This window comes from Macrobrachium rosenbergii, chromosome 48 (genome assembly GCF_040412425.1).
Source record: "Macrobrachium rosenbergii isolate ZJJX-2024 chromosome 48, ASM4041242v1, whole genome shotgun sequence".
In the NCBI taxonomy this organism is placed as follows: Eukaryota; Metazoa; Arthropoda; class Malacostraca; order Decapoda; family Palaemonidae; genus Macrobrachium; species Macrobrachium rosenbergii.
The window spans coordinates 8663002-8680501 of NC_089788.1; the positions used below are offsets into that span (position 1 = coordinate 8663002).

Below are 17500 nucleotides of genomic sequence, written 5' to 3' on the forward strand. Positions count from 1 at the left end.
TTCAATAATAACAATCAGCTTAAGATTCAACGGTGAAGAATTAAAACTTTTCATAACCCAAAACGGATTCACCCTTACGGATAACACTCGTGAAAATAGGACTGAGAAATCAAGAGAATTGCTTCAACGATTTCAAAACTAATTTCCTAGACATTTTTGAGAATATCTTCGACCTCTTCGGGGACGCAGAATCAGATTTTGAAATGCAATCAATATCATATTTCCAAAGACCCAAGGATATCATTGAGGCTCTTTTACTGAACAATAGCAAAAATATAAGTAAAAAGAAGTGCTCGCTTATTTGGCGAAGATCAATAAATGAATTACGTTTACATTTTTGTTAATGTAATTCATACTGATTTCCCGTACATCTAAGTCAGGAACATGCGAAGTATAGAATGTGATTCCCATAAGTCCTTTATTCTGTGAATTTAAATAAGTCCCATGAAAACAATGGTCAAGACTTAAAACACTTTTCGCTATAAAAACAAACGTCAAGACTTGAAACACTTTTCTCACTATGAAAACAAAACTTGAAGACTTTTCTCACTATAAAAACAAACGTCAAGACTTAAAACACTTTTCGCACGATGAAAACAAAACTTAAAACACTTTTCTCACTATAAAAACAAAACTTAAAACACTTTTCTCACTATGAAAACAAAACTTGAACACTTTTCTCACTACAGAAACAAGGTCAAGACTTAAAACACTCTCCTCACTATAATAGCAAACGTCAAGAAATAAACAGTTTTCTCGCTATAAAAGCAAAACTAATATTTTTCACTATTAAACGTCAAGACCTAACCACTTCTCTCACCACAAAGGCAACGACAACAAGATCTTAACTAATCAATACGCCAACTATTACAGCAATCTTAGCAGTAAACGCAGTTCAAAGTCTGGGAGCTACAGAATTAACAAAGAAATTCTGAGTCATCGTCACTGTAATAATATTTATATATATATATATATATATATATATATATATATATATATATATATATATATATATATATATATATATATATATATTTTTTTTTTTTTTTTTTTTTTTGCAGCAGGGGCGGGAGGGGGTGGATCTTAATACACCAACTATTACGGCAATCTTAGCAGTAAACACAGTTCAAAGTCTGGAGGCTACAGAATTAACAAAGAAATTCTGATTCATCGTCACTGTAATAATATATATATATATATATATATATATATATATATATATATATATATATATATATATATATACACATACATATTTTTTTTTTTTTTGGAGGGGGTGGGGTGGGGTTCGACTCAGTTTTTCCCAAGGGTTTTTCCGATCGCAACCCAGTTGCCGTGCTTAATCTAGACCAGCTGTCTCAAGAGGACACGGGGGATTACAAAATATGTCATTCTGTCTAAAAACATCCCAAGATTCAACACTGTGAGCTTGCATTTTCTCTGAACTGTTTTTATGACATCATGAGTTTTAATGTGTGACATTATGTCGTAGGAATGGCCCGAGTCCCTTCGTATTTCTCGCCTTCTTTTGTACGTACAAGGCTATCTACCTATCTATCTATCTATCTATATACATACTGTATATGTATGAATATATATACACACATATATATACAAATATAAATATATATATGTACTTATGTATGTATATGTATAAATACAACGAGAAGTTAAGAAGGGTTTGGAGTTATATATATATATATATATATATATATATATATATATATATATATATATATATATATATATATCGTGTATATATATATATATATATATATATATATATATATATATATATATATATATATATATATATATACACAAACACATACATACACATATATACATACATACATAAGAATGACAACAAAATTCCCCGTGCTCACTGCAACGCAGTTCCGGAGGAAATACTGAATGCATTGTGTTCGTGTGAATATTTTTCACATCAATTCGCTCCTGAAAAGTTTTAAGACAGTCAAGGTAACAATGGCACTGTGACGCAACATTTCTGCAAAGCGGAACTTTTATCGTGAAGAGTCAAGCGAGATATGACGCACCGTTTGCATTTTCCCGAGATGTAATCGAGTACCGGAACCTTTCCCTGAAAAAAGCGGACGCTATATCTTAAAAACTAACCACAGAATTTTCTTGAAAATAATCTCATTATACTTCCTACTGCCAAATTAGTTGATAAGGACCGACCTATCCTAACCTGACCTAAGGGCATGGCAAAAAAAAAAAAAGAAAAAAAAAAAACCGGGGCTGGTGCAATACTAGCATACATCTCAGGAATTTGCGACCAGTTTCAAAAATTTTCCTAGTTTTGAGATAACTTGAAAATGAATAATACAAGACTTAAGTTTTCCATAAAGGAAGCGAGTGTAGTTCCACAAAGATTTTCCCTCAATCCAACTCCATTGCAGGTTTGAAAATGTAGAATATCCTCAATCCAACTCCATTTCAGATTTAAAAATCTAGAATACCCTTAATTCAACTCCATTTCAGGTTTGAAAATTTAAAATACCCTCAATCCAACTCCATTTCAGGTTTAACTATTTAGAATACCCTCAATCCAACTCCATTTCAGATTTGACAAATTTTAATACCTTCAATCCAACTCCATTTCAGGTTAAAAAATTTAGAATACCCTCAATCCAACTCCATTTCAGGTTAAAAAAATTTAGAATACTCTCAATCCAACTCCATTTCAGGTTAAAAAAAAATTTAGAATACCCTCAATCCAACTCCATTTCAGGTTAAAAAAATCATAATACCCTCAGTCCAACTCCATGTCAGGTTTGAAAATTTAGAATACCCTCAATCCAACCCTTTCAGGTTTAAGAATTTAGAATAACCTGAAAGTGAACGATATAAGACTAAAATTTTCCATAAAGGAAACGATTGTTTTTTTTAAAAAAAGATTTTCCCACAACCAAACTCCATTTCCGGTTTTAATACTCTTTTGCAAGGTTTTAAAATAAATTTACATAAAAACGTTCAAGGAATGAAAACTATTAAAAATAAAGCATATCCCAGTTTTCCAAGGACAGTGATTTGCTTCAACCAACCAGTTTCTAAGATAACCTAATTTTTTTTCTAGAAATACTAAATGCATGAAATAATAATAATAATAATAATAATAATAATAATAATAATAATAATAATAATAATAATAATAATAATAATAATAATAATAATGTCTCGGAAGAAGATCTTTCAAGCAAACTTCATGAAAACAATGACACCATTCATTGTAATTAATTAATAATAATAATAATAATAATAATAATAATAATAATAATAATAATAATGTCTCGGAAGAAGATCTTTCAAGCAAACTTCACTGAAAACAATGACACCATTCCGTGTAATTAATAATAATAATAATAATAATAATAATAATAATAATAACAATAATAATTCCCAATTAACAAATAGTATTCTATACGACTTTACCGCTGCCAAGGTGAAAGACAGGACCTTGACAGCTATTCCCACACAGGGACCCAACAGGCATTAAACAAAGGAGCCGAGGACGAAAGGAAACAAATAGATATACGACGAAAATCACTTTCATTTTCGAAAACCAGCCATTAACTGCCACCCCTCCATACGTACTCCCGTCTTCCACTCGCATAACCCACCAGCTGGACGCCTTTTTATTAAGAAATATCAAAACAAATCCTCCAAAGAGAGACCCGCTGACGTCTACCTCCGCTCGGTCAAGCAAGGACGCGGTCGGAGACTGGTTTACCCGCGTGGCCGCAGGGGAAAAGTCCGGTGGGCATCACAAGGTGCAACGCTGCTGTTCATTCTCACTTCTTCCCGGATGAGAGAGGAGAGAATCGCGATGAAATAACTAAGTATTTGCCGTCAAAAACCTGATATTTTACCTTTTGAGAGGCTAAGCCGCCTCATGTCTAATCCTATCATTTGTCTTTATTCACCTCTTGATTTCATTCCAACATTCTTTCTTTATTCGTTCAGCACCGTCTCGAGGTTCAGACCAGCGTGCCATCATCATTCCGCATACTTACATACTGGTGAAAGAGGCTGGACCTGGCCCGGGTGACGCCAAATCTAAGCGCTGGGTTCGTTACCCGAAGACTATTGGGTACACCTGCTATTTTATATCGTAGTATCACTATTACAGGGACCCTTCTAATTTCAAGTAATTACATCACGTATGTTTCGTGTATTTATGCGATAACGTAATCAGCTTCAAATCACTAACAGCATTTTTCTCAGACCCTGATGCAAGAAAATGTTGTGGATTACTGCAAAAATACTCAAAAATTGGAATGAAGAAAAAGATATGTTGAAAAAAAGGTCATCAACATAAGGAAGGGATTGCTGAGCCAACGCCCCTTAAAGGAAGTGACGTGTGGATTTCAAATGCGAGTGAAATAAAAAAAAAACGAATTTTTAAACTAAATAGCTTTAGCGCTATTTGTAACATTAAGAGAACTAAAATGGTTAGAAATGTTGAGTACAAGTGGTAAAAGATTAGCATAGGTGAAAGGCTGGAGCAATGTTTTGAGATAATTTCGGGTGGAGAGGCACATGACTTGTTAGGGTTAAGATGGGGAAGGAGAGGACATAGAAATGATGGAGAGATGTTATGAAAGAGGTATTGGAAAGGAAGGGACTTAATTATTGAAGAAGTGCTCAAGTGTGCGCGAAAATAGTGGTGAATGGCATAAAGTGGGCATAGGGGGCTCGACTACCTGCTGATGAGCCATCATTTACCGTGTAGAAAGCAGTTACTTTCGTGGAAATTTTCTTGTAAATTGGCTCATCGACAATATGGCAGTCTACTAATGAATGTGGCACTGACCATGATCTTGTTTTTCTCTGGAGCCACCCATTTAGAGAAAATAGATTGATATGTATGTGCGTGTATGTATATATATATATATATATATATATATATATATATATATATATATATATATATATATATATATATGTGTGTGTGTGATATGCAAAAATTAATTTAATGATCATATGGGTACAGTACACCCCATACATGTATTTCATGTTCAGACCTGGAATGGACTAACAAATAGGCATGTGATAAAAAGATGGATACCATACTTCATTGTGCATGGCAATCTGAAGATCATTTTTGAATAAGCATCCCTAGCATTCTTGGCTCCAATAAATATAATCATGTTGATGCAGACACTACTAGTCTTGTTACACAACAATTAATGAATCATGCAGATTCTTACAAAACAACCAGACGCTATTTGGAGGCTTTTAAGCCAAAACTAATTTCCACTTACATACTTCCAGATCATGAAACCAGCATCCTGACTCATGAAAAAACGGTGCTTGCTTTACTTGCATTTTCAACTCCTCTCGATGACAGGAAGTTGATGTTCCTCCTTACTGCCTTCCAAAGCTTCCTGAGAGACACCTGCCTTTGACTGCACTTACATCTGGAGTTGATAGAGAATTTCTTTCCATACACAATGCTGAACAAAGGGCAAGGTAGGTTGATTCTGATATCTTTCATCCCAAAGGACTGTACATTATATATTCTGCAGAAAATTACATATTCTGTACAAAATTACGTTGTTTGCAAATACACTAATTTATTATTTTATTTTTATGATCGGTTCACGATAAAGGTCCATCTCTTTACAGGTTACTAGAGCAATTAAAAAAAGTAATTAGTAATGGCATATTTTGTCTATTTGCAGCTGAACCCAATGGTGCTTCCACAACCGACCCTCTGTGTGCTTGGGACCCTGATGCTGCAAGATTACTAAAAGTGGTGGACAGTGAAAACCTGGAGGCTCTCGAGGCCCTCTTAGAATCTGGGGTGCATGTGAATGGCCATGGAGGCTCCTTCCACGAAACGGCCCTACATCGGGCAGCACAGATACGATGGACATCAGGGGTTAGTTTTTTACTTAGCATGGGGGCATCAGTCTATGCTAAGAACCAATTTGGTCAGACCCCTTTGCACTATGCTGCTGCTTCGAGGTCTACCACCTGTATCAAGCTGCTCTTGGAGAATGGCAGACCCGGCATCTTAGACCACACAGACATGAGAGGCCACACTCCACTCCACGATGCCTCTGCCTCTGGATGCCTAAATGCTGTTAATATTCTTATTAAAGCCGGTGCTTTGGTTCATGCAAAAGACGCCAATGGCGAGACCCCACTGCACAAGGCAGCAAAAGCCAGGTCTGTGCCTTCAATGGTAGCACTCCTCAATGCTGGGGCAGAGTTAGGGAGCAAAGATAACAATGGTGAATCTGTGCTGTCCTACACACTGTTGCAACTTCCTGGCACAATGGATGCAGTCTTTGATCACTGTATTGTCACTAATTCTTCAAAAATAAACACCAAAACTTTAGAAGCTTCAATGAATTTTCTTCCCTTAACAGGTTCCTATAAAAAGAATCAAGTGCAGAACTTGCAAACATTCGTTGACATGGGTCACGCCAAACTACTAAGTCATCCACTTCTAGAGACATTTCTATTCATCAAGTGGATGAAAGTGCGAAAACTTTTCCTCATTGAAGTTATATTTTATTTACTATATGCAGTGCTCACAACTATACTGAGTTTCAATAAATTTGTGTGGGACACCAGCTGTAATTCCACTAATGCATCGGCTTGTGCATGTTCGACAGCGAACCATGTTAACTGTAGCGCAAGCATTAGTCCTCTAGACATTAAGAGTAACAGTGTTCTCAAGGGTCTGGTTGTGTTCCAGACTGTACTCATCTTACTTCAGCAACTGCTGTCCATCATGCAAAACAAGTTAGCCTGGATCCGCTCTATCTCGGGTGTCCTTCACGTAATCATCGCCCTACTCGTTTTGCTGGTTGTACCAAGCTGTAGTCCAGAGGAATGGCAACACCACTTGGCGACGTGGCTTCTGCTGCTCATGTGGACGGAATGCATGTTGCTGATCGGGCGTTTCCCCAACTGTGGCATCTATGTGGTCATGTTCCAAAGGGTGGCGACAGTCTTCCTCAAGATCTTTGCCATTTACTTCTGCTTGCTACTTGCGTTCTCCTCGGCATTCTACATCACCCTGAACTGTGCCAAATCTGAAGGGGATGACGGTGGGTCAAACGTATTCAAGAACCCACTGCTCACGTTCGTCAAAACGCTGACGATGATGATAGGCGAACTAGACTTCGGGACTGAGTTTGTGAATGGCCTGTCCCACCTCGAATTCACGGGACACATCATCTACCTCTTCTTTGTCATCCTGGTGTCCATCATTCTGTCGAATCTACTCGTCGCTTTGGCAGTCAATGATGTGCAAGTAAGAGACTTATCTGCTTTTTTTTAGTATAATATATACCAGTATGAATAACGTATAAATTACTGTTCACCAATATTTTCAAAGTTTCACTTCAGTTGATTACATAAAATAAAACTAATCAAGATGTATCGACTCAAAAATGATAGGAAGCCAAAATTACTGCATAAAATTATAGCATAGTAATAAGAAATTTTTTCTTTATGCTTATCAAATAGGAAGGTTAAACCTAGAAGGTAAGGAATTTTATTGTATTTATGAAAAAAATCCGCAACTAGTAAAAACTCCTTAAATCACTTCAAGTTTATTTGTGTGTGTGTGTGTGTGTGTGTGTGTGAGAGAGAGAGAGAGAGAGAGAGAGAGAGAGAGAGAGAGAGAGAGGGGTAGTTCTTTTGAAGTATGCTCATCAAATTACTATCCTTGGAGCATCATATAAAAAAAAAATTTGGGTAAATTCCAAGACCGCAATTTATTTTACACGGGAAACTTAAAAAAGAAAAGGTTATAATAAAGAAGGTGGCGAATTTCATTCCACACGTTGAGCGAGTTATCACAAAATCAAAACCAGACCCAATTAGAAGAAAAAGGTGGATGTCACTAGTATGTTCTGGGTCAAGGGTGGGACAGAGCTTTTGCAAACCAAATGTCTAATATGTACTCAAGAAAATCTAATATGTACTTAAGATAGCAGGAGATGAAAGAACAAGAATTGACACTCACAGAGTAAAAAAAAAAAAAGATCTAACATTATGACATTACAAAAGGAAGAGCCAGTTCTAAAATTATGTTATATAAGATCTATAAACTAAGAAAATGAGTATTGGTCGAGTAATCCCCATGTTCTCCCCCCCCACCTTTTTATTCCTTCATGTATCTTAAACTTCAATACACTAATGCATCCTAACCCACCTCCTAAAACGCCCTAGGAAGCCTTATTTTACTTAAGTCATCCTTCAGTGCCATGTCATGAGTAATCTATCTCAAGGTGCCATGTCGTAACCTAACCATTCCTAGGTTAGGGCGTCTTGCCATGTCTCACTTAATCCATCCTAGGGTGCTATGTCCTCTCTATTCCTCCTACAGCGCTGTGAACTGCCGAAATAATCCTATGGTGCCGTTTCCTATGTAAACTATCCAATGGTGCTACTTCCTATCTAAACCATCCTATGGTGCCGTTTTCAATCTAAACCATCCTATGGTGCCGTTTCCTATCTAATCCGTCCTATGGTGCCGTTTCCTACCTAATCCATCCTATGGTGCCGTTTCCAATCTAAACCATCCTATGGTGCCGTTTCCTATCTAATCCGTCCTATGGTGCCGTTTCCTATCTAATCCATCCTATGGTGCCGTTTCCTATCTAATCCATCCTATGGTGCCGTTTCCTATCTAATCCATCCTATGGTGCCGTTTCCTATCTAATCCATCCTATGGTGCCTTTTCTTATCTAATCCATCCCATGGTGCCGTTTCCTATCTAATCCATCCTATGGTGCCGTTTCCTATCTAATCCATCCTATGGTGCCTTTTCTTATCTAATCCATCCTATGGTGCCGTTTCCAATCTAAACCATTCAATGGCGCTACTTCCTATCTAAACCATCCTATGGTGCCGTTTACTATCTAATCCATTCTATGGTGCCGTTTCCTATCTAACCCATCCTATGATGCCGTTTCCTATCTAAACCATCCAATGGTGCCGTTTCCTATCTAATCCATCCTATGGTGCTGTTTCCTATCTGAACCATCCTAACTTAGCGTTTCCTGTCTAATTCATCCTATGATGGTATTTCCTATCTAAACCAACCTATAGTGCCGTTTCCTATCTAATCCGTCATATGGTGCTGTTTCCTACCTAAACCATCCTCTGCATTTTGCCCTACCTGATCCATCCTAGAATGCCATGAGTACAATCCACAATCCTTGCCTTGATATGCACCAGTTCTATACAGAAAACAGTAAGCGATTATTTTTTTTTCCTGTATTAAAATTTCTTAAAATTTTTCTCAATCTCGACAGGGATTAAGGAATTCTGCGCATCTCGAGAGGCTGATCAAGCAGACGGAGCTAGTGTTCCAGATGGAGAGGAACTGTGCGACGGCAGCCTACATAGCGTCCTATGTTAAAATTCCAAAGTAAGAATTGAGATTCTAATGTCGAAGTTCTAAGAGCTCAGCATTACTCTTTCTGAAATCTATATTAACTAACTTCTTATATCAAAGTCAGCATCCTAAATCAATTTATTAAATTTATTTATTTACATTTTCCTATTTATTTATAAATTTGTAATTTGTGTTTTCTTTTTTAATAAGTGATATTTTATTTATGTATTTCCCATTACCTTCTGTTACTCCTTTTTAACGAACACCATATTTTTTGGAAGCTTGAATTTCAAGGAAGTGGCCCCTGTGGGCTTGTTCTATATGAATAATAATAATAATAATAATAATAATAATAATAATAATAATAATAATAATAATCAAATTCAGTAACTCAGAACTACAGTATTTCTGATATGCACAGATTCTTTAGCTTTCTATATCATAATCAGTAAAGATCTTAACTGATAATTCATATAATTCTGATGGGTTCCTATATTTGGAATAGTATAGTATGAGGGACATTGCGATTCAATCTGTGGTCAAGCAATAATTTTTCGTGTATTAATCAACAAACATGTTTTCCAGATTCAATGACCTGCTCATGAAGGCTGCCTACCTCTGCAAACATGCCTGCGATGAAAATCGCGTGTTTCTGTTTCCAAACCATCCAAAAAAGGTGAGATATTTTGAAATATTTATTTGCTCGATGGTACAAAATAGTACACGCCATCTACAATAGGAGATAAAACTACAAAACAAAATTGAGTTAAACAATACTTCTGTCTCGCCAATCTACTTTTATATAAGTTCAGACATTTCAGTATATTCACTCACTTGTCTGAACCCAGCCTATTCCCTCCACCTGTCTAAGAACGGATACAAATTACATCTACATAACCGGTACCTTTTATATACCTATTACAGCATCGTATTTTATAAACGTATCTGAGATTAACGGATTAGTTTATCCAACATGAAAGTCAGACGGCCCGAGGCCTGAGGAACCTTTTTAAAAAAAGGCTAAAAATTAACAAATGTGCTAATTGCAGGCCACCCAGCTCTTCATAGCGCGCAACAAGAAGTGCAAGGACTACAACCTGCCCTCCCACTTGCTGGCGAACGTGATGGAGTGCCTGCGGACGCGGGAGGTGGACACGACCAGCACCAAGAGCAGCATGAAGATCAAGCGGGGCAGCCGCATCCGCAGGGGCGACTACCACCGCAACGACAACGAAGAGGTCAAGGTCAACATCAAGGACCTGGAGGCCAACATGTCCGACATCGTCAGCGAGAAGATGGAGGACATCGTCGAGTCCTACGGCACCCTCAACAAACGGATCACGACGCTGGAGGGCAAGTTGGAGAAGATTCTCGACCTGCTCCTCAAGAACAGCGAGGACGCGACGCCGCCTCCGGCGGCGAGTCCTCCAAAGGACACCAGAGGAGGAGGAGGAGGAGGAGGAGGAGGAGAGGAAGAGGACGCCTCTGGTTGTTAAGGCTCCTCTCGAGGATGGACCTCAGCTTTTCCCAAAGCTTAAAACAACAAGTAAAAAAATGCGCCGAAGTTTCTTCGGCGCAATCGAGTTTTCTGTACAGCGTATAGTGCTGTATGAACCGCGGCCCATGAAACTTTCAGCAATGGCCCGGTGGTGGCCTGTCCTATACAGTTGCCAGACTCACGACCATGGCTAAATTTAACCATAAATAAAATGACAACTACTGAGGCTAGAGGGCTGCAATTTGGTATGTTTGGTGATTGGAGGGTGGATGATCAACGAACCAATTTGCAGCCCACTAGCCTCAGTAGTTTTTAAGATCCGAGGGCGGACAGAAAAAGTGCAGGCGGACAGACAGAGCCATCGCAATATTTTTCTTTTACAGAAAACTAAAACAAAACAGTGCCATGGTTTAATAATAACTGCAAGCTCATCCGGTCATGAAAGTTGACGTTTCTTCCCAAGAAACGTCTCTGTTCTTGTATGGCCACTGAACTATTTACTTCGCGTTGCTGGCATTCGTGATCAGTTAATGTGATGCTATCTGTGATCTTGTACATAGAATCTTTATTACACGAATTATGCAGTTCTTAATTTTAGAAGTACTCAAGATATGCTGAACTTTCTCGCGACCACCGGAAGACAGCGCAAGTCACACCATTTGTGGTTTTTATTTAACACAACTTTAATTACTTCCATATTAAATTAAGAATCATAATGTTTTTTTATACTGAAAGAATATTTAATAGTCTAGTGGTTGGACACTCCTGTCGTGAAAGGCTTGGAGATATCAACAGGCCTTGATAGTCATATCTAATCGTTCGACATATGCAAACTCTTCTACGTTATGTAATTAAGTGAAAGCATTTTTAGTGAACTATGAACACTTTCATATACATTTCAAGTGAATTACAATGTATGAACACTTCTATTCACATGGATCTAACTCAATGTGAAAATATTTGTGGTGAAACCATTACTTTTATTACCAAATATACTCCATTGAAAGTGAAAAGTTTGTCAGTGATGTGTGAACAATTTCTTTGACATATATGATTCATCGAAGGAGACGATATCTACAGTGAACTGAAACCCAAGAATGTGACCTAATGGAATGTTTGATCAGCTCACAACACCAGAAAAGAGCTCACAAGTTTAAGCTGAGTTAGTGCATAGGATGCAAAGGCGTAGAGAAAAATGAACGAAACGTGCATGCTTTGTGATGTTCAGGTAACAGCAGATACGTGAAGACTGGATCTTCCAGTATTATAAAAGGTGCTTCATTGAAGAATACATCAGCTACTGAGTGGTTAAACGACAGTCGCGGTGTAAGCCCTGCTACTGATGTTGTGGAGAATCAGGTGACAATGAACTTGCTAACCAAATAAACTTTCGGTGCAAGCACTAATCAAAACATGTGAAGACGGAAGGGCATAATGTGCTTGCAAGCGCCCGAAAGAAACTCTTTGTTCAAGTCGAGAAAAAATAACAGACAACTCATCTGTGATGTTACGTTAGTGCCAACTGTGTATTAAGTGCCTGTTGACAGTATTAATGCTATTAAATATTAACAAAAATCCTTTAAGAGAAGTTGTTTGTCATTTTACCCAGCCCTCCCTGTCTGAGTCGTAAAAATCAAAGCATTGCAAGTACTAGAAATGAAGGAATAATTCCAATAAATAAATTTATCGATGTTTAAAACAGTCCTATTTTGTAATAAAAAAAAAAGTATTTCAAAGTATCCACATCAGTAAGCAAGAAGCATATTAAGCCACTAGCCACGCTATATGTCTGTTCAAAACTCATCTGAAGACATCTTTAAGTGCTGAGTAACATTACGTGACAAGGAAACCTTCAATAAACAATCATTTTAAACTAAAATTCACATGCAAAGAACTAAGACTGACCTGAATGTCCTTTAATAACCGAAAAGCAAGAGTCAGTGCTGGCATAAGGCCACCATAACTTTGTACCAGCAACATAATTATTGGTTTTATAAATATTTCACATTTAATTAGTGTCGAGACTTCCAGCAAAACCCATGATTCTTGAACAAGCTCTCGGTTGATTCTACACACACACAACTATACATAAATAACTCATAAAGAATACATAATTACTATGATTTTAGACCGGCTACTTGATTTTTCATATAACTGAATTATTATTATTATTATTATTATTATTATTATTATTATTATTATTATTATTATTACTATTATTATTATTCAGAATATGAACCCTATTTATATGGAACAAGCCCGCAGGGGCCACTGACTCGAAATTCAAGCTTCCAAAGAATATTAAGGTGTTCATTAAGAAGAAGTAAGAGGAGGTACAGGGAAATACAGAAAGAAGAGATCTTGCTTATTAAAAAACAAGGCAGGTCAATATGGCTAAAAGTATTCAAATGTGTCAAGACAACAGGTCTGACATGCAGAATGGTGTACAGTAACCGAACATCAGATTTCAGTAGCTGATTCTAAGCTTCGAGTAGCCCAATAGTAAGCTGTAAGCTTAAGTAACCCCAAGGTAGTTTCTCATAGTGGAAATGCGTTAAGCATTGGTGAGAACCACCAGTATAAGTTTCAAGAGTTAAGCTGACTTTGCTATAGTCTGTTATATCGACGGCTGGTGGCTTTGTACAAATAAATAAATAAATATTCCTTTGAAAATTAAGTAAACAAATAAATAAATAAGTACTCCTTTTTTTGCCAACGACGGCCAATGGAAATAGTTTTTATGCTTTGAAAATTAAGTAAATATACCGATTGTTAGTTCAACTGATTTGAAATCAAAAGCAATTCGCTGAATCAATGAAAATTCTACTGAAACGTGAAACAAGAGAGAAATTTAATGCCATAAAGGTTCAAATATTAAACGTTAACCGCTGTATCGAACTGTTAAAATGTACGAATAACTTCAATGACTTTATCCCGTATGCTTATTGTAACTTCAATCAATCCTTATGAAGCTGATAAAATGCTCACTACATGAACTCAGTTCTAAAATTTTCTTAAATCTTTTTATGAAAGAGTTTACGAGAAAATAACAGAGTACTGACTATGAAATGCTTACTGCGAGTAAAATTTGCACAGTCGACGCAAAAAAAGAAATAAAGAGTCACGACAGCTTCGTGAAACAAAGCCTTTTACGGACAATATACCATAACAGAAGATATATAACTAAAACCTCCAACAGCAAGACAAGCTAATTTCAACTGCAAAATAATGCGAGCTAAAATTACACAAACTCCAAATACTGATTCCACTTCAATTTCCCCCAGCTTGACGCTTTTAACAATAGTTTTGCTTTTATTTTCATCCAACCTTCTCATCTTTTCAATAAATGTGTTCGCACCTCTCTGTGCGCCATGTTTTGCTGCTATCGTCACACCTGTGTGTCTTCCAGCTCTCTCAGATTAGGTTAAAGTCAGACAAACGGATGTGAAAGGTTACTGCGCATGTCTGTTTTTGAAATAGACATGAAATTCCAATAAATATCCGTATGAACACACACACACACACAGAGAGAGAGAGAGAGAGAGAGAGAGAGAGAGAGAGAGAGAGAGAGAGAGAGAGAGAGAGAGAGAGAGAGAGAGAGATTAAAGTATTTAAGGATGATACTGTACTACTAGAGTCGATGTATTATCTGAACACTCATCAGAGAAGGTAGAAAAAATAAAAATCTAATAACAGTGACATTTGGTCGAACTTTACCGAGAACATATAGAAAATAAGCAAGGAGACGTTGCAACGAACCTTCTCTTTTAATACTGAGTGAGAACTTTAAATGTTTTTAGAAGACATAATCTTTTAAGCAGTGAAGTGAACGAGGTTGGACAAATCTACCTTAGTATACCAGTTCATCTTCGTATTCATAGAAAATGGAAGTTCTTCTCTTCCCTATGGTAAACTTCGTTCTTTTTCAAGCTCACCTGCCAGCAGCTATATAATGCGCTAAGGTAGGAATTATGACCGAAATAACCTTTAATCAGAGAATGATAAATGACAGAATAATAAAAAAATCTGACAGCAGTCAACATATAATAAAGTGCGACAACACGAAATTGGTAACAAATGAGGGACACAAACGTACCAAGAAACCAACAACATTCAAAAGCAAAATTTGCGTAATCTTAGATTATTTAGTCTTGTCTAGGAGAGAGATCACTGTCAATCTGGGTATCCACCACGTGAAATTTGTAGGCGTATATGAAAACGCCATAACCTGACCTGGGAGGGGATCAACCACGTAAAATATGATTTTTGGTATATAGAGACATTTATTTGGGGATGAGTTGGTCCCCTAGACATTATTGTAATTGATGGGACAAAAATGACGACGATATCGTTTATTTATTCAAATTACGAAAAAGTATCAAATTCTACCAAGAATATGCACTGAAATGTCAGCTAATCAGTGTTATGAAGCATCGGTTTTCATTAAGGAACATAAGTTTTTATAGTCACTAGACTTTAAAATGGTACGAAAACAGATAATATTTAACAAAATAATAAGTTTGCGCATCAGTACTCCCTAGACTAAGCATTCAGGAAAGAGAGAATGAGGAAGCGGGTGTTGGGGGGGGGGGGGGGCGGTTGGAAAAAGAGTGTCTGCTTGAATGAAGGAAGTAATATAAGTACTAAAGTTACTTCAGTTAAGGATACTGTCCATTAGCACTAAAGTTACTTCAGTTAAGGATACCGTCAGTAAGTAGTAAAGTTACTTCAGTTAAGGATACTGTCCGTAAGTAGTAAAGTTACTTTAGTTAAGGATGTTGTACGTAAGTACGAAAGCTACTTCAGTTAAGGATGTTGTACGTAAGTACTAAAGTTACTTCAGTTAAGGATGTTGTACGTAAATACTAAAGTTACTTCAGTTAAAGATACTCTCCGTAAGTACTAAAGTTACTTCAGTTAAGGATACTGTCCATAAGTACTAAAGTTACTTCAGTTAAGGATACTGTCCGTAAGTACTAAAGTTACTTCAGTTAAGGATGCTGTCCATAAGTACTAAAGTTACTTCAGTTAAAGATACTGTCCGTAAGTACTAAAGTTACGTCAGTTAAGGATTTTGTCCGTAAGTAGTAAAGTTACTTCAGTTAAGGATACTGTCCATAAGTACTAAAGTTACTTCAGTTAAGGATCTTGCACGTAAGTACTAAAGTTACTTCAGTTAAGGATGTTATACGTAAGTACTCATGTTACTTAAGGACTCTGTCCATAAGTACTAAAGTTACTTCAGTTAAGGAGACTGTGCGTAAGTACTGAAGTTACTTCAGTTAAGGATACCATACATAAGTGGAAAAGTTACTTCAGTTACGGATACTGTACGCAAGTGCTAGTTACTTCAGTTAAGGATACTGTACATAAGTACCAAAGTTACTTCCGTTAAGGATACTGTACATAAGTACCAAAGTTACTTCAGTTAAGGATACTGTACGTAAGTACCAAAGTTACTTCAGTTAAGGATACTGTATGTAAGTACCAAAGTTACTTCAGTTAAGGATACTGTACATAAGTACCAAAGTTACTTCCGTTAAGGATACTGTACGTAAGTACCAAAGTTACTTCAGTTAAGGATACTGTACGTAAGTACCAAAGTTACTTCAGTTAAGGATACTGTATGTAAGTACCAAAGTTACTTCAGTTAAGGATACTGTACATAAGTACCAAAGTTACTTCCGTTAAGGATACTGTACGTAAGTACCAAAGTTACTTCAGTTAAGGATACTGTACGTAAGTACTAAAGTTACTTCAGTTAAGGATACTGTACGCAAGTGCTAGTTACTTCAGTTAAGGATACTGTACATAAGTACCAAAGTTACTTCCGTTAGGAGGATACTGCGTAAGTACCAAAGTTACTTCCGTTAAGGCTACTGCACGTAAGTACCAAAGTTACTTCAGTTAAGGATACATGTACGCAAGTGCTAGTTACTTCAGTTAAGGATACTGTACATAAGTACCAAAGTTACTTCCGTTAAGGATACTGTACGTAAGTACCAAAGTTACTTCAGTTAAGGATACTGTACGTAAGTACCAAAGTTACTTCAGTTAAGGATACTGTACGCAAGTGCTAGTTACTTCAGTTAAGGATACTGTACATAAGTACCAAAGTTACTTCCGTTAAGGATACTGTACGTAAGTACCAAAGTTACTCCAGTTAAGGATACTGTACGTAAGTACCAAAGTTACTTCAGTTAAGGATACTGTACGTAAGTACCTAAGTACTGTAACTTCAGTTAAAGATGCTGTACATAAGTACTCAAGTAACTTCAGTTAAGGATACTGTACGTAAATACTCAAGTAACTTCAGTTAAAGATGCTGTACGTAAGTACTCAAGTAACTTCAGTTAAGGATACTGTACGTAAAGTTACTTCAATTAAGGATACTGTACGTAAGTACTCAAGTTACTTCAGTTAAGGATAATGTACGTAAGTACTCAAGTTACTTCAGTTAAGGATAATAAACGGAGGAAGAGAATTCAATCGTGAAGAGTAATAGCAAATACAAATACCAGATAAAAACATGAAAACAAAATCAAGAAAGTCAACAGTTCGCATTAAAAAAAAAATCACCATCTAAAATCACGTTATAGAGTTGTAAATGAATT

The 17500-nt window shown here is 36.7% G+C and overlaps 2 protein-coding genes across 2 annotated transcripts in view; one reads left to right on the forward strand and one right to left on the reverse strand.

The window, feature by feature from the left end:
• The window catches only part of LOC136831235 (transient receptor potential channel pyrexia-like), a 92695-nt gene extending 80221 nt beyond the window's left edge, over window positions 1-12474 (forward strand). Inside the window, exons 3-7 of the mRNA XM_067091271.1 lie at window positions 5299-5496; window positions 5709-7294; window positions 9306-9421; window positions 9974-10064; window positions 10438-12474. Coding sequence (XP_066947372.1) covers window positions 5478-5496; window positions 5709-7294; window positions 9306-9421; window positions 9974-10064; window positions 10438-10884 — 2259 coding nt within the window. The 5' untranslated portion in view covers window positions 5299-5477 and the 3' untranslated portion in view covers window positions 10885-12474. The remainder of the gene's footprint in view (window positions 1-5298; window positions 5497-5708; window positions 7295-9305; window positions 9422-9973; window positions 10065-10437) is intronic.
• LOC136831244 (tetratricopeptide repeat protein 1-like) overlaps window positions 1-17500 on the reverse strand; it is a 234660-nt gene that overhangs the window by 108200 nt on the left and 108960 nt on the right. The gene's annotated exons all lie outside the window — the stretch shown is intronic.